This window comes from Populus euphratica, unplaced genomic scaffold, assembly GCF_000495115.2.
Source record: "Populus euphratica unplaced genomic scaffold, PopEup_1.0 scaffold151.1, whole genome shotgun sequence".
Classification (NCBI taxonomy): domain Eukaryota; kingdom Viridiplantae; phylum Streptophyta; class Magnoliopsida; order Malpighiales; family Salicaceae; genus Populus; species Populus euphratica.
Genome location: NW_011500039.1, coordinates 194164 through 210460, shown reverse-complemented (window position 1 = coordinate 210460; position 16297 = coordinate 194164). Strand labels below are relative to the sequence as shown.

The following is a 16297-nucleotide window of genomic DNA, read 5'->3' as shown; positions in this document are numbered from 1 at the left end:
TTTATTAATGATGATGATAATAGTACCAGTAGTAGTAATTGATAAATAATAATGATAATAATAATAAAAAAAAAAGAGAAAGAAAGAAAGTTAATAATGATAATGATATTATTATTATTATTATTATTATTATTATTATTATTAAAGACGTCTGACCTAACTTCCTAATTCATTCAAATCTATTTATAGTTTTTTTCAATAGTAATAATAGTTTATTTCAAATTTATTAATGATGATGATAATAGTACCAGTAGTAGTAATTGATAATAATTTTTAATTTTACTATTCAAATCAAATTTATAGTTGTTTTTCAATATTAATATTTTTTCAAATTTATTAATTATTATATTAGTATTTACAAATAATAATATTTTAATAGTAATAATAATATTAAACTTACTTGATCCAAGTTTAAGTGAGTTAGGCTGTAACGTCATGCACGAAAACTTTGGACCCCTATTAGACGCTAGATCTAAAAACCTTGGGTCTGAACACCATACTTAAAAGATGCGAGTTCGAACATCAAACTCTAGAATCTTGAATTCTAATACCGGACTCAAGAGCCTTTAATCAAGCGGGGCTACAAGACCTAAGAAGCTTGAGTCTAATTGTAACATCGGACCTAGAATCTTAGGATTTGGCTACTCTACCTAATCCGGATGCTTAAGGTATGACAATCATGCTTGACCTCGGTATCAGGTGTCTGATAGTTGTATCATGCCCCAACGCCTAGTGCATGATATCCCTATCATGCCCTAACAAAATCATAATTAATTATGTTATTTCTAATTATTTTTTCAATAGCAAATATTTTTGATAAAAAAAACTAATTTCATCCCAACGACATCCTCAACAAGTTTTTTTAGTAAGAATAACTTAGTTATTATATTGCTTTGATTCATACCTAGTAACTGAGTCCTTTTAATATATTGTATAATGATAATAATAATAAAAAAAAGAAAAAAAATAGAGGCAGGCATCAAGATATTTGTATGATATGTCCATGCATGGGTTTTGACTCGGTAAACAGAGGAAGCAAGGCGACAACGTGTAAAGCTCAAAGAATTATTGGGGATGGCATTCTTTTGTAGAATCTTCAACTCTTTTGACAATACGTAACAATATATCATTTAGCTATACCTTACCTAACAAAAACCAAACCATGATTAATTGATTGACTCCATTCCATCTTCCAAACAATTCTTTCTTCATGGATCGATCATCATCTTCTTCCAACAAGGAACGTCTTGATGTAGCTTTGCATTCATTTGGCTTCGAATTTGGAGAGATGTCACCTCAAAGGGTAACTGGCCGCCTTCTTGTGAACCCCATGTGCGTTCAGGTCTCTCTCTCTCTCTCCTTCTCCCTCTCATTTGCAAACTTGTATATCTACAAAAGGAATGAATCTGATTTGATTTCATTAACTTAAAATTGCCTGCCTTATCGAATACCTGTTCTTGTTTTGAAATAATTAATGAAAATGGACCGGCGATCGAGCAGCCGTTCAAGGTCTTACACGGTGGAATATCGGCGCTGATTTCGGAATCGATGGCTAGCCTGGGAGCTCACTTGGCATCGGGGTTGCAAAGAGTGGCCGGGATTCAGCTGAGCATCAATCATGTGAAAAGCGCCCACCTTGGAGACCTCATCCTCGCCGAGGCCACTCCCTCCAGTATTGGAAAAACCATTCAGGTACTTCACCTACACCTCCTTTCTCTGATCCAACGTAGAAATAAACGACAAAATTATTAATGGCTGATGCAGGTGTGGGATGTGCGAATCTGGAAATTATCGGATCCTTCAAACACAGAGTCCTCCAAATCATTGGTGTCATCGTCAAGGGTTACTCTCATATGCAACTTGCCTGTGCCTGACCATGCTAAAGAAGCCATAGAAAATCTCAGAAACCAGGCTAAATTATGAACCCTTTTCAGTTTTCTTTTCTTTTGCGACCCACAGCCTGTGTAATTGTACTAATTTCATTCTGTTATTCTCAATTTCGTACTGTAAGGTTCGCAAGTTTTAATTAATACGAAGAAGATAAATAACTTCAGAAATCGCTGTATGTCAGCTGTTCTCGGACAACAACCTTCACTCTTTAGCCCTACCTACCTCCTCCTGTGGCGTAGCTATCTCGGAAGGTTCGTTTTATATCCTATGCTAAGTCGTGGCGATCCACACCGATGTCCGAGAATAATGAGTTACTTTAAAGTATTTTTTTAATACATAAAAAAATATTTTTTTAATTTTTTAAAATTTATTTTTAACATATCACGTCAAAACAACATAAAAATATAAAAAAATTAATTATAATAAAAAAGTTTAAATTTTAGCAAGTCACCGTTTAGGCAGTAATAACACACAAGGGCTTAGTCTTCAAAATTATAAAATCCCACGAGCATGAAAGCTCGGAAGGGAGAAAGATGTATTTGGATATCAAGAACTGTTCACTTGATTTTTTATTTTTTTTGTTAATATGGGTATTTGAGCTAATTTTGTGCTTATTATAATCATTTCTATGACTCATTAAATAGTCTGCAAGTCTAATAAACAAATAAAATACCACGGGGTAACAAGCATACCACATAAAGAAAATATAGTAGAAACATGAAGGAAATAGCTCTCTAACCTCATTTCTACTGAGACTCAAATTAAAATTTAAAAGAAAGAGAGCTGCACCAACACTACTAAATCATGACCTGATATATATAATAAAAATAATATTATTATATTTAGTTGTGGTGTGCATAAACTGGTCTAGACACCAATATTAATCTAAAAAAATAAAAATAATATCATTAGAAAGGGTAGAAGTGGGACAACTTTCTGAAGTACTATTTGTATTGGCTCCACAAAATCAGAGTAACAGCAGCCATCAAGACAATTTCTTTCCTTATATATATAATAAAAAAAGATTTTAAACACTTTTAAAAGATAGCCGACACAGGCATGTGCATTGTAATTCAACCTGTCATGATACAAGGTTTGGATCCCGAGTTGTTTGAGATACTTCAAGTTAATAAAAATAATATTATTATATAATATTTTTTAAAGGTAGAATGTGTTTTAGTCATGTTAATTGGACCAATTTTAGATTGATTATATATATATATAGATATATATATATATTTAACTTGAGTTAAGAACGGGTTGATCGGGTCTTAAATTAACTCGGAAGCCCGGTTCGACAACAGTGGGCATTGAAGGATGTCCATGAGTTTTTTTAAACTTTAAGGATGATGGGCTTCAGTCATCTGGTGAATTCTGACGTGAGGTGCATCCCAAAGTATTAGCACTGTGTCCATGCATCCTCCTTATCCCTTGGAATAATGCTTGGTTTTATTATTTAAAAGGTATTTAATTCAAATATTTTTTTAAATAAGCATAAAGAAATTCACCATTTTTTTTTAATAATTTAAATTATTATATATAAATAAATATTAAGAATATAACTATTTATCTTTTGATAAATACCGTAGATTTCTTGGCAATGAACCATTTATAATATAAAAACAAAGGCTGGAAATTTGGAAGAGATAAGGATACGTCTTTCTCCGTCATCATTCTCATCTCATCCACGTTACTCTTTGCCAACTAAATTATATTATAATTATAATGACGAACTAAATTAATAAATGAAAATGATAAACAACCACAAGTTGAATTACTTGTTATCATAATCATCTTTATATAGTTAAGAAAATCAAATGAATAAAAAAATAAAATATTAGAAATTATAGCGGTGAAACCTGAAACGACAATACACATATGTGATCTTATCAAAACCCAACTCCCGATTAATTAATTTTATTTTTATTAAGATAATATAATTTTATTTTTTTATATATTTCTTTTAAAATTAATGTAAATTAATCAAAGCTGATTTTCTTGATTCATAAAATGAGTTTTGTGATAGATCAGTTTTTGGATCTCAAAAATATTTTTAAAAAATTTATTTATTTTATTTTAAATTAATATTTTTATGATATTTACATATATTTTAACATGTAAATATTAAAAATAAAAAAATTTATTTTAATATATTTTTAAATAAAAAATACTTTTACAATAAATAATTAATTTACATTGAGCGTCGGTTCGGTAACGAGGTGTTAGGAAATAAATTAAAAATTAAAATAAATGCTAGTGGATGGGATGTATTTCTCTCCGCCCCCTCATCTCTCGCACTTGACATTACATTACAATTACATAACGCATTGCGCAAAAGAATTGACGAAGAGAGTCAGTGCTGTCTTTCTGTTTTTCAATCTTCTCCCCCCTTTATTTTATTTTATAAATACAGAAGAATCGCTACCAAATCTACCCATTCCCATCCCATTCAAGCTTAATTTGGAAGGTTTATTAGACAAAAAATCATCTTCAATCACATCAATATCAGCCCATCAAACATGGAGGGAGCCGATGGTATATCTTTTCTCTTTTCCCTCTCTCTTTAGGCTTGTTACTGATCTGCTTGCTTGCCATTTTCTATTCTTGAGGATCTCTCTCCCCCTCTTTTTCTCTCTTAAATCTCCCCTTTTTATAGTTTGTGATTTTTTTTTCAATTTTCTTTGTTTTGGATGCATTGGATTGGATTGCAGTGGTTGAAACTAAGAAGGGAACAATCTCAGTGGCTTCTGCATTTCCTGTTCATCAGGAAGGTATGGTATCGCTTGATTTTTGTTATAACTACTGCTTGTTCTGGTAATTGAATTATTGTTTTGGATGGCTCTTGATCAGCTGTGCAGGACAGAGATCACAAGTTCCTAACAAAAGCAGTTGAAGAAGCTTATAAAGGGGTTGAAAGTGGAGATGGAGGTCCTTTCGGTGCTGTTGTTGTCCTCAACGATGAGGTTGTTGTCGCTTGTCATAACATGGTCTTAAAACATACTGATCCTACTGCCCATGCCGAGGTCACTGCCATTAGAGAGGTTTCTTTCGTTTTCCTCTTCTTCTACATTTAACTTCACCCTATATTATTATATTGCACACCTTTATGTAATGAACGGATCTGTTTGGGCACATCCTTTTGTAATAATGGATGGGGAGTATAGTTTTTGTTGTTTTTTTTAAAAAAAATTTACATTAAATGGATGGGGAGTATAGTTTTTGTTGTTTTTTTTTAAAAAATTTTACATTAAAATAATATTTTTTTATTTTTTTAAAATTAATATGTTAAAATGATTCCAAGCATATTAAAAAATTAATTTTTTATAAAAAAAATATTTAAATTATTTAGAAATACAGTTCGGTATTATATTCCCAAAGGTATTAATTTTTTATAAAAAAATATTTAAATTCTTTAGAAATACAGTTCGGTATTATATTCTCAAAGGATTTCATAATGGCCTGCTTGAAAACCGTGTTATAATTTAATTTTTTTTATGGCCTGCTTGAAAACCGTGTTATAATTTATTTATTTTTATTTTGGTGTTAAAAATAATTTTTTTAAAATAAAAAAATTATTTTAATATATTTTAAATTAAAAAATATTTTTAAAAATAATAACTATCATAATTTCAAATAAATATATAAAAAATTGGTTAAAAAATAATAACTATTATAATTTCAAATAAACACATAAAAAATTGATATTTTCTAGCTTGTATTGCAGGTTCAGGATTGTGTTTAAGTGTTAATTTTGAAAGTATTTTTTTTTTTTAAATTTATTTTTAAGCTTGTATTGCAGGTTCAGGATTGTGTTTGAGTGTTGATTTTGAAAGTATTTTTTTTTTGTTTAATCTCAATGACAAACACTCCTAAATGGTCCATATAATTTTCAAAAAAAAATTATTTTAAATTTACTCCTAAATGGTCCATATAATTTTCAAAATTGTTTTTTATTTTAAATTTTAAAATGATTTGTTTTAGATTTTTTTATTTTTTAATACTAATATATAAAAACTACCTAAAATTATTAAATAAAAAAAATCACGTTAATACTTTTCAAAGCAAAATATGTTTTTAAAACGCTATGATATAATTTAAATAGGTAGAATATGTGCCCCCTAAAAGAAGGTTTAAAACGTTTCAAGTTGCTAAGTTATTGCTAAGCTATTACTAAGTCATTGAAAAGTTAGATGCCCTATTAGGGACTTAACCGGGTTCCAGCAATGCTCAGCTGGGCTGTGAGCAGATACAATGGCAATTTGAGACCTTAAGTATCTGCTCCATATAAATAAAATCCATGAGAGGAGGCTCTTTTGCACTTCTTTTATTTATTTTTTAACCAAAAAGATTATTTTGACCTTTTATTTTCCTTGAGATGGAATGGATGGTGTTATGTTCATCGAAACTCAAATATAAAGGCTTAGAAAGTTGCTTCCCCTCATCTCTTAATGACCTTGTTCTTACCAGGCATGTAAAAAGCTCAATCAGATTGAGCTTTCTGACTGTGAAATATATGCCTCTTGTGAGCCCTGCCCCATGTGCTTTGGCGCGATCCACCTTTCACGAATTAAGGTATTTTCTGCTCCCTACATTGTCTCAATTCTTTCCTGTCCCTGTGGTTCAGGGTGTATGACATATTATGGATTTTGTGGTGTGTTGATGTCAGAGGTTGGTTTATGGAGCCAAGGCTGAAGCAGCTATTGCTATTGGCTTTGATGATTTTATTGCTGATGCGTTGCGGGGGACTAGCTTCTATCAGAAGTCCCAGTTGGAGATCAAGAGGGCAGATGGCACCCAGGCCATCATTGCAGAACAAGTCTTTGAGAAAACAAAGGAGAAGTTTCAGATGTATTAGGCGTTTTCATTTGTTCGTTATGCTAGTTGGGACTGTCTTTACTTCTAATTCTGAACGATAAGCTTCGCCTTCAATGCAATTGTTCAATAATGATTTCCATTCAATGGAGCTTGAAACGCTGATATGCTTTATCATGTTGAACTTCAGATTTACTGTGTTGAATCATGCTAGCATCTCCCTCAACATTTTAATCTTTGATGTTGCACACCCTATGTGATGCCTTTATCAACCTTTCATTTCAATGCTAGAATCCTGCCTTGGATTTTCTCCCTCTTCAAAATATGGAAACAGGAGCTACGAGAGTGAGATGGAAAAGGAGCCAATTCAGATTATTGTATGTATTCTACATGACTGTCCTAAAATGCTTTAGAAGAACGCCCTATTTCTGCAAGTAAAGAGAGAATGCACACCCGATCCAGAAATGCATTTTAGCTTACAAACTACTAGCATACAATGGAGACTAGGCAGCTTTCGCAAATCCTATCCGGTGATTACCAAAATCAAACACCGTGTGGTATGCTCCCAAAAACACATCTCCAAGAATCCTGCATTGCATTAGACATCAATCAATGTTACATTTATGGATCTTTATGTTCATTACAGCAAAAATAATGAGGGAGGTATGACATACCAGAGGGGACCTTGTGGTTGAGGCACATCTAAAGCTGCAAATCCACTCAAGCAAATTGTAGCATAGCTTTCTTCAACTCTAACAATATACTAAACCAATTGCAAAACAAAAAAAAAAAAAAAAAAAACTCCCACTATTATATGAACCATCAATGTTCAAGAAATCACTTAAAAGTTAAAACCCACACCTGCTCTGGAGACAGAGGAAAGGATCTGTTTCCTATGGTGAAGGAAACATATGGCATGGCTGTGATTTCATCGCAGTTGATAAATGATTTTCCTAGAGGATTCGGGAGCCTCTCGCACAGCTTTAACATAAAGATACATTTTAAGTGTAATTCCACATAAAAAGAATAGGGATGAGCTCGAAAAAGTGATCACCTCATCAACATAATGAAATATCTTTTCCTTTGCTTTCTTCTCTTTAAGCTGTACTTGAATCCAGAAAACAATCATCTCGCAGAAAGTACATAAAGCACCACCCTCAGCCACTGATAATCTATCTGTAGCTTCACCATCGACCACAGTCTCAATAACAGTGTTGTTGTTGTATAGACATAGTCCAACATCAACGCATATAATTTCAGGCCTTAACTGCAGACATGGGGGTAGTTTGTAAGGAAGAATGTCCTAGATACTTTTCTTGAGAGTAATCCATTGTGCAATAAAAGGAAGGTTAGAAGTATAAAGTAACTGACTCCAGATATTATCGAATCCCATATTGAATTCCAGTACTTGGACACAACTTCTTTACATTCCAAACTCACAATTCCTCTAGCTCCAATGGCATGGTTAATTTGTGCCACTATACGCTGTAAATGAGAACTGGTAAGAGTCGCATTTTGATAACTAAGAGTAGCTTAAGAACAAGAATCAATGAGACATGAACAGTTACAGTTGGACCGGAAAGAAATGATGTCCCTGAGTCCACAATGGCAGCACAGCCACCAGCACACAATCCTGAAAATCTCAAACATTGATTTAGAGATGGTTTGCCTATATGTCTAGGGATAAGATTAGAACATCATTTTCCAATAACCAAATGTAAGTGTTCATTGAAAAAAAAAAAACCTTCAAGATAGCACTGCAGCGCCGCTTGAACATCATATATATGTTAATGTTATTGGATTACCTGTTGAATTGTTTGCAATAAAAATATCCCCCACCTGTATCTGTAATGAAGAATCGAGTTAAGAAGTTAAACATCAGTTATTTTGATGGGAGGAAGATGCTAAAAGAGATTCTCCAAATTGTTAACTTCATCAGACCTGCCAGTAACCTCCTCCAGTGACTGGGACATATGTATGGTCACCTTTGAAGTGCCTCCAATCTAGACCTCCAAAGACAATTTCCCCTCCCAATTCTGACGATGGATTGCGATTTAGCCAGAGAGAGAAAACTTTCTGGCTTACATGACCTTGTTCAGCCATATTATACCTGTACACCGACCACCAATCTACGAGTTAGATGCATCATGATCTAAGACAAAAAATGAAACAACACATAAGCATTCATTAAAATTTCCTCTCCTTTATCCCTTATGAAGAGAAGACCGACACTTTCCGTTTCCGATAATTTAAGATTGAGCTAGAAGCCTAGAACTATACCATACTGGTGTAGCTTTTCCAACGGCAATATCCTGAAATGCAAGTCCAAGGATGCCATCAAACTGCACACCCAAGAGTGCTAAAAGTCCTTCTCTTGTTACCTCAGCAAACTCCTAAATGACGGCAAATTAAGGTCATTATTTCTGCAGAAACATAAACAAGTCTCAAGCATAAGAATTTGATGAAGCAGAACTCACTTGATCTATAATGATATCATCCCCAACTTTGACATGATCTTGGCTTAAGAACCCAGAAACAGACCCAGAACCATATTGAATTTTGCATGGTATACCTGAATAAGAATCCAACAAACCTGTTACCTGTAAAGCTCAGTAGACATGTATAATTCTGGAAATTAATGAAAACACGTAGGGTTAGATCAGAGGTTAATTTACCGATCTTAGTATAAGTTCTGGATAGCCTTGCAATGAATTTGGAATGGAAATAGCAAGTTATCTGCATGGTAGTAGTGTTTAACAACATATAACCCTATTGAATGGTAGAAGACCAGAAAAGTAGCTAATTACTTGACTGATACCCAACTATTAATGCACTACTTACTGATAAGAGGCATTTTGAAGATGGAACCCAAAGATTGGAGCTGCCAGTATCAAACACAACAGTGAAAATTTGTGGGGGTGATCCAATGCCAATCTCTCCATAATATTGGGTATCAAGATAATTCTTTAAGTATACTATTTCTGCATTTGAAGTTACTCTGGCAAAGGAAGTAGCCTGAGGTCTGGTGATCCTGGCTGCATGTATGCTGTTAAGGTCTAAATTCCTTTTCTTTAGACCAACTCTCGCTAACCCATCAGAAGACAAGGAACCACCCAACCAAGCTCCCATGCAGATTGAAATTAGAAGAAATCTGATCGCCTCCATGTTCGATCACAAAAGTTTCTTTCAAGTTTTAATATTTGGGGTAAATCAAAACAAATGGGAAGGCAAGCACTTTATAGAATGCTAAAAATGGGAATGGGGAGAGATTTGGAACCAACTAGTCCTGATCATAAAGCAGGGGCTTGTTTTGTCCACAACTCTGGAGACGCCTCCGTACTCTCATAATCTCATCAATGGAAACCACCGCGTAATTTCCTGATCATCTCTGTATGGCCGATGGCCTGAATTACATGGCTTCACAAATACATAAATGGAGATCATTGGTAGGAGGGAAGGGATACAGTCTCTTACTTAAGTTGCTGTTTTTGATATACATACATGTCTCCTCCAGTACAAAATACTGTTCCTCAGTTCACCAAACCCATCTTCAAATCCAATTTTTTTTATCATATCCTAGCCATGTAGAATTGTAGAGAACCTACGAAACCATGTGATGTCAAGAAAAGAAACACATTAATTTGAATGAGCCTTTGTCTCTTTTGCTAATGATGAAATGCCACAAAGTGCCTCACAATTATGCTCTGCTAATAGTATTTCAATGAATCAAATTAACACATGTCAACGTCAAGATGATAACCAATTAATCTTTAAACTTTCAACTTAAGAAATCGCTTCCTGCAGTAAAATCAAGAGAACTATATATATAGGGTGTCCCATTCTTGAGAAGGCTATATAGTATCTGCCCAAAGCCCCTAGATGAAATCCCAAGTTGCTAAAGCTTGAAGAGGATGCTCATATTATGATGGCATGACAGTAAATATACAAGTGGCTAGTTTTTTCAGGGAAGGAAAGGGAAGGAGGGGGTTTTGTTATTTTGGTTTCTTGATTCTTAAAGGAGCGGGCTGAAACTTGAACTAAAAAGACTCTCAAATCCTTTCTTCTTCTTTTTTTTTAAAAAAAAAGAAAGAAAGAAAGAGAAAAACCTTCTTTTCTCGTTTTCAAAATATCAAAATCATCAACTCTTGAGTCTTAGAATTTGAAGGAAAAAAAAATGGAATTGGATGACGACGACTGGGGTTTAAGCGCTGAAGAATTTGATTCCCTTGAAAGAGACGCTCTCCTGAAGATAGCATCTCAACAACAGCAACAGCAACCTTCTGCTAGATAGCATCTCAACAACAGCAACAGCAACAGCAACCTTCTGCATCTTGTTCTTTTAATCAACAACAAAGCCAGCAATTACATTTGAGCAACAAACCCATTTTTAATTCTCCTTCAAAAAAGGTAAAGTGCTCGCCTTTTTTTCTCATTTCTTCATAAATTTTATACCTTTTTACCTTTCTTTACTTTACCCAGCAATTACATTTGAGCAACAAACCCATCTTTAATTCTCCTTCAAAAAAGGTAAAGTCCTCGCCTTTTTTCTCATTTCTTCACAAATTTTATACCTTTTTTTACCTTTCTTTACTTTATACTCACCTGTATTTCAACAACCCATTTCTTGGTTTCTCCTTTAATTCAAATTTTCCTGGAATTCTAAGGGTTTTCTGTTTCTTCATTGTATAAAGATTTAACCTTTTTTTTTAAAAAAAAAATCGTGATTCAGGTTGATCCTTTGCCTGATGGCTTGCCCAAATCATCGCCGGTATCAAAACCAAAGCCTGGTCTGTTCTTGATTCTCTGCTTTGATTAATTATCTGCTTTTTACTGGTTTCTTGAATTATGGTTTAGGGTTGCTGTTTCTATATTCAACTTTATTTCAAATTGTGGATTAAAATGTTGTAAGTTTAAATTTTTATGTTATATACTATACTACGTGGCTGATCAGTTTGCTACTATCCTATCTGCATACAATGTGGTGGTTGTGCTCAAAAAGTTGAAAGTTCCAAGGCATTACCAAAGCTCTCTGTCAAGTTTATTCTTCATGCTACTGGAAACATTGCCGCTAAATTTTTATACGACCCCGTAATGATTTCCTACATGCCTTTGTACTATCCCCCCCCCCCCCCCCCCCCCCCCCCCCCCCCCCCCCCCCCCCCCCCCCCCCCCCCCCCCCCCATTTTTATTGCTTGTGAAAGTCCGTTCTTTTTCTCACACTGTGCTGTATATCATGCCAGGTACTAGTAGGGGCTCTCCGCAAGGTCCCCAAAGCCAATTGGAATGCAAAAGAAAGGTCTCTCCTTTTACATATATGTATATGCATACATGTGTTTGTCATTATTCAAAGTACTCTAGACCAGCATGAGTGTGTTGTGGAATTTTTCTTAAGTGCAGCCTTATCTTGGTCATTGAACCTGCAGGCTGTGGATTTTCCCAGTATCTTCTTTGTTGTCAGCAGAAAAAGTTCTTAGTGCAATATCTGGCTTTAATGTTGAGGTGATTACTGATCCTTCTTGTTCCTCTTCATGATTTTGAATTTGATTGTTAGAGGGTGGTTAGTTGAACCATCACTGGTTCCTTTTCACGTTGCACTTCACACATTGCATGATGAGCTCTTTTCTTTTTGCAGCACAATTTCTAGCTAATCTTAAAATCATGCTTAGTGCTTATTAATTGACCATGCATATGTTTACACTTTTTTTGTTTAATTGTTATATGACTTCACTCCGTCATATCATAATGTTTCAAGGTAGAAAAGCTAGACACGTTGGTGCAACGTGCTATTGCTGCTGCTTCTGTTGCTCCAGATCTTCGAGGTAAAGGCTAGATTTAGAAACACAAATCTATCTTATATTGATAAATACATTTATAAGTTGCCTTTCCATTGATGATTTTCTTTTTTAACTTCATTATAACAGTAAATCTCTTGTTTTAGAACATTGAATTGGTGTAAACTGTATAGTTCTTATGGTAATATAAATTTTCGGATGTGATAATCAAAGGTGCTCTGAATTTTTCTTTTGATCCTACAAATTGCATTTCAAATACAGAGAAAGAAGAGAACTTTGGGGACTTTTTATGATTTTTCTGGATTCTGGTTTTTGCTTTCTCCTAGAGTAACTGTGTTTATACATCAGCTTTCTTATGTTTTTCTTCACTCTGCTGAGTTTTTCTTCCCTTTATAAGACTGGTATGACAGGATACCAGACCATATTGAATCAAAGCTTATGCCTTTTCAGCGGGATGGTGTTAGGTATGGGGTGTTTCCACGTTTTTCATTCTTACTTGATCTGCGTGGCGAGTTCCCCACATTATTAATTTTTACTTGATTTATTATCTCTTTCAAATGACTAAATTAAGTTCTGTTCCTTGTTTATTTTGTAATATATGAGATGGTACACAGTTTAATTATGACTCTTTTGCATTTCACTTATTTCGTTCTTTTCCTCTTTAGGTTTGTTTTACAACATGGTGGGCGCGCACTCCTAGCAGATGAAATGGGACTGGGAAAGACTTTACAGGCAATTTATCTACTCATTTCTGTTTCTATCCTTTCAATATCGTTATGAAAGCTACATGCTGCTTCCATAAGTATGTTACTGTGGTAATGCTCTTGGTAATAGCTTCACAGAAGTAGCTGCTTACCTGGCGTGCAAACATTGTATGAATTATATGAGGGTATATAGGCTGTGTATCTAGCTGAACCTAGGTTCTAATTGTTAATCCTTGTTTGTTGTGATATCTTGCCATTGTATCAAATTAACTTTCTGCAATGCCCATTGTCCAATACATGATATCTGTGTTTTTCTATGCTCTATAACTGTAATATGCACTGATTTTTCTATTTGATTCTTATTATAGTGAAGCTAACCGGAGGATGTTAGTTTTAATTTATTTTTTGAAGATTTATCTACCCTCCTTTTGTTCTTGCAGTTGGATAATGAGTTTCAAGCAGCTTATGTTCAGTAGATACCTTGATCTTTTTTTTAGCATTTGATATTAGAATGGAAAAGCAATACAACAACAAAGCTGTAATCCTGAACTAGTTGGGGTTTTTTCATTGCCACAATGAAAGATAATTTAAATCCTTAGATACCACTTGCATGATTGTTATCTTCATTCTCCCTTGACCTTTGTTCATATCTTCCACTGTCAACTTCTCATTTCTCCAAACTGGGGCCTCTGATGACCTACGTCGCACATGGGCAAATCATTAAAGGCATCCTCTCATTTTATCTCCACTGTGCTGTATACGGACCTTTCGGCAGACATGCCCATTTCTAACCTTTCGGCAGACATGCCCATTTCTAATCTTATCTATTATTTTGTTACCACACATCCACCTTAGCAAGCACTTCTCTTCCACGCTATCTTATGGGTATCTTGTTACTTTGATGCCTAATATTCACTCCATACACATGGCTTGACAGACCAGTAGTGGTTCTCCTCTTCAGCTATCCTTTGAATCTATGAGTTTTGTTCTTATCTATTTCTCCATTTTCTTCAATAATAGAGCTTAAATACCTTAATTGCATGCATTTTGGCACCACAATCCCCCCCCAGTCTATCATTCATTTCTTTTATGTGAGGTACACTCATTGACACTTTTTCTTGCTTCAACTCTTAAAACCTTAATCTGATAGACTCAACTTTTGCCAAAGTCACCATAAGGCTATATTCTTTTAAATCATTTTTATGTACAATGTACAAATTCTTATTACTATCATGCAAAATGGAATTTATTGTGTTTTTTCCAGGCTATTGCTGTAGCAGCATGTATTCGTAGTTCCTGGCCTGTTCTAATACTTGCACCCTCTTCCTTGCGTTTGCATTGGGCTTCAGTAAGTGTTTAACTATGTACTTGTTGCAGTTTCTAACAAGGCATTTTCCCAGTTGCCTAATACTTATGCTATATTGCAGATGATTCACCAATGGCTTGATATTCCTTCATCAGATATACTTGTATGTTTATATTTAGTCCTTTTTGAAATTTTGTGGTTACTTTTCCTTTTTCCGTAGGCAGAGCTATAACTCTCAGCATATTGTCATTGCTCTTCTGCCTCTGTTTCTTTCCCTTTTCATTTCCTTCTCAATACCTGGAATTTTGATTCTCATTTTATTTTGTTCTGTACAGTTGTTTTCTTTTTTCCTTAACAACTGAATGTTAATAGGTTGTTTTATCGCAATCAAGTGGATCTAACAGAGCTGGATTCAATATTGTATCAAGTTCTAGGAGCACTATTCGCCTTGATGGCTTATTTAACATCATCTCTTATGATGCAGTCCCTAAGTTGCAGAACAAATTAATGACATCAGAGTTTAAGGTAAGTCCAATAAGTCGTTTATTGAGTGGGGCTATACATTCACCTTCATTAGACTAGTCCAATTTTCTTAGATCAATTCTCTGTAAGGTGAAATTATGAAGTGTTTATCAGGATGAAGAGGAAAGTTAATGTTATTGGAAATGGGGACGTTGAGCATGATACAAGAAAATGCTGGAACATTCTTTCACTTTTTTTTAATAATTTTCAGCAAAATGTGTTTGAGAATTCACAATGCAAGGATGAATTTGATAGTATTATTAGCTTAAGATTAAATTTACTTCTTGAATAGACGGTGTTACTACTCAAATGTGAGTTCAAAAGAACTATTGTTTGACTATCCTAATCTCCTCTATGTACATATTTACTTAAGGAAGGAAATAAATCAAGCATTGAACAATGTTTTCTTTTCATTTTCTCTCTGCAAAATTTAGTAAATAGCATGGCTAGGATAGTGCTCTGTATCAATGTATTGTAGATAACTAAATTTCTTAAAGGTTTTTGATGTATTGTGCCAAAAAAATTGAACTTGATGAATTAATGAGATAATCTAGATGTCTATATCTGTGTTTATTCATTTGCAGGTGTCAGTTAATTATAGAGCTTAACAAACTTGTATTCTGTATATTTTTGACTTGGCTACATTTGGTCCTTGTATCAATATACTTTTTTTTGGTTCAGGTTGTGATTGCAGATGAGTCACACTTCCTGAAAAATGCTCAAGCAAAGAGGACAACTGGCTCCCTTCCAGTTATAAAGGTTGTCGTCTTTGGACAAATGAATACATGCTTGCATCTCTTAGTTAGGTTATTGGATTGCAAAATGCAAGAATATGTGCTGCTGTGCAGCTCACCAAAAGTCATTCTCCGTAATTGCTTAGAATAAGTTTTGCAATCATATTGTATATGAAATCACTCCAATAGTTCTCCCAGCTTTCTCTTGTATTACAAAAGCAGGCATGCATAGCGTGTGCGTGCATGCACTGACACTCTTATGTATTTATGAACAAGTTCTCAACAAAGGATGAGTTGTCATAGTCAGTGAAGTGATATGCTATGATTTTGTACTGAGGTGAAATATATATAATGAACAGCAAGTATGGAGGTTTAAAGCAATTAGCAAATAAGAATCCGATGTAACATCGTTGTCGATGTCAAAGAATTGACTGGTCATATGAAATTGTATTTGAACATAGAAAGCATTCAATAATTTACTAATATTATTTAAAATACTTCTAGCTATGTCAGTCACCAGCATCTCCCCCCCTCCCC

At 34.2% G+C, this 16297-nt stretch overlaps 4 protein-coding genes across 4 annotated transcripts in view; 3 read left to right on the top strand and 1 right to left on the bottom strand.

Moving 5' to 3' along the window:
* The first annotated feature begins 1025 nt into the window (after positions 1-1025).
* On the top strand, positions 1026-2053 carry LOC105107196 (uncharacterized). Its single transcript, XM_011001034.1, has 3 exons — positions 1026-1342; positions 1501-1692; positions 1765-2053. Exons 1-3 carry the CDS (start codon positions 1211-1213, stop codon positions 1921-1923), a joined length of 483 nt encoding a protein of 160 aa, XP_010999336.1. The 5' UTR covers positions 1026-1210; the 3' UTR covers positions 1924-2053.
* A 2104-nt stretch (positions 2054-4157) lies between these two features.
* LOC105107191 (tRNA(adenine(34)) deaminase, chloroplastic-like) lies at positions 4158-6897 on the top strand. The gene is made up of 5 exons (XM_011001026.1): positions 4158-4425; positions 4602-4661; positions 4741-4931; positions 6358-6462; positions 6557-6897. Exons 1-5 carry the CDS (start codon positions 4410-4412, stop codon positions 6743-6745), a joined length of 561 nt encoding a protein of 186 aa, XP_010999328.1. The 5' UTR covers positions 4158-4409; the 3' UTR covers positions 6746-6897.
* A 134-nt stretch (positions 6898-7031) lies between these two features.
* LOC105107190 (aspartic proteinase-like) lies at positions 7032-10105 on the bottom strand. Its single transcript, XM_011001025.1, has 12 exons — positions 9544-10105; positions 9378-9438; positions 9180-9274; positions 8983-9095; positions 8644-8812; positions 8508-8547; positions 8271-8335; positions 8074-8187; positions 7757-7969; positions 7564-7683; positions 7377-7465; positions 7032-7290 (listed from the first exon to the last, which is right to left on the bottom strand). Exons 1-12 carry the CDS (start codon positions 9865-9867, stop codon positions 7206-7208), a joined length of 1488 nt encoding a protein of 495 aa, XP_010999327.1. The 5' UTR covers positions 9868-10105; the 3' UTR covers positions 7032-7205.
* Positions 10106-10555: 450 nt separating this feature from the next.
* LOC105107209 (SWI/SNF-related matrix-associated actin-dependent regulator of chromatin subfamily A-like protein 1) overlaps positions 10556-16297 on the top strand; it is an 11223-nt gene continuing 5481 nt past the window's right edge. Inside the window, exons 1-13 of the mRNA XM_011001051.1 lie at positions 10556-10975; positions 11008-11109; positions 11432-11489; positions 11702-11790; positions 11943-11998; positions 12126-12201; positions 12455-12521; positions 12892-12958; positions 13160-13226; positions 14463-14546; positions 14626-14667; positions 14877-15029; positions 15708-15785. Coding sequence (XP_010999353.1) covers positions 10877-10975; positions 11008-11109; positions 11432-11489; positions 11702-11790; positions 11943-11998; positions 12126-12201; positions 12455-12521; positions 12892-12958; positions 13160-13226; positions 14463-14546; positions 14626-14667; positions 14877-15029; positions 15708-15785 — 1038 coding nt within the window. The 5' untranslated portion in view covers positions 10556-10876. The remainder of the gene's footprint in view (positions 10976-11007; positions 11110-11431; positions 11490-11701; positions 11791-11942; positions 11999-12125; positions 12202-12454; positions 12522-12891; positions 12959-13159; positions 13227-14462; positions 14547-14625; positions 14668-14876; positions 15030-15707; positions 15786-16297) is intronic.

What these genes read in the sequence shown, in the direction of transcription:
- LOC105107196 (XM_011001034.1), top strand. Translation starts at nt 1,211, where the DNA reads ATGGATCGATCATCATCTTCTTCCAACAAGGAACGTCTTGATGTAGCT. An exon ending in TGAACCCCATGTGCGTTCAG is followed by an intron (nt 1,343 to 1,500) that starts GTCTCTCTCTCT and finishes GCGATCGAGCAG; the next exon opens with CCGTTCAAGGTCTTACACGG. An exon ending in GTATTGGAAAAACCATTCAG is followed by an intron (nt 1,693 to 1,764) that starts GTACTTCACCTA and finishes TGGCTGATGCAG; the next exon opens with GTGTGGGATGTGCGAATCTG.
- LOC105107191 (XM_011001026.1), top strand. An exon ending in ATTTCCTGTTCATCAGGAAG is followed by an intron (nt 4,662 to 4,740) that starts GTATGGTATCGC and finishes GCTCTTGATCAG; the next exon opens with CTGTGCAGGACAGAGATCAC. An exon ending in AGGTCACTGCCATTAGAGAG is followed by an intron (nt 4,932 to 6,357) that starts GTTTCTTTCGTT and finishes TGTTCTTACCAG; the next exon opens with GCATGTAAAAAGCTCAATCA.
- LOC105107190 (XM_011001025.1), bottom strand. Translation starts at nt 9,867, where the DNA reads ATGGAGGCGATCAGATTTCTTCTAATTTCAATCTGCATGGGAGCTTGG. An exon ending in TTCCTCTGTCTCCAGAGCAG is followed by an intron (nt 7,466 to 7,563) that starts GTGTGGGTTTTA and finishes CAATTGGTTTAG; the next exon opens with TATATTGTTAGAGTTGAAGA. An exon ending in CAACCACAAGGTCCCCTCTG is followed by an intron (nt 7,291 to 7,376) that starts GTATGTCATACC and finishes AATGCAATGCAG; the next exon opens with GATTCTTGGAGATGTGTTTT.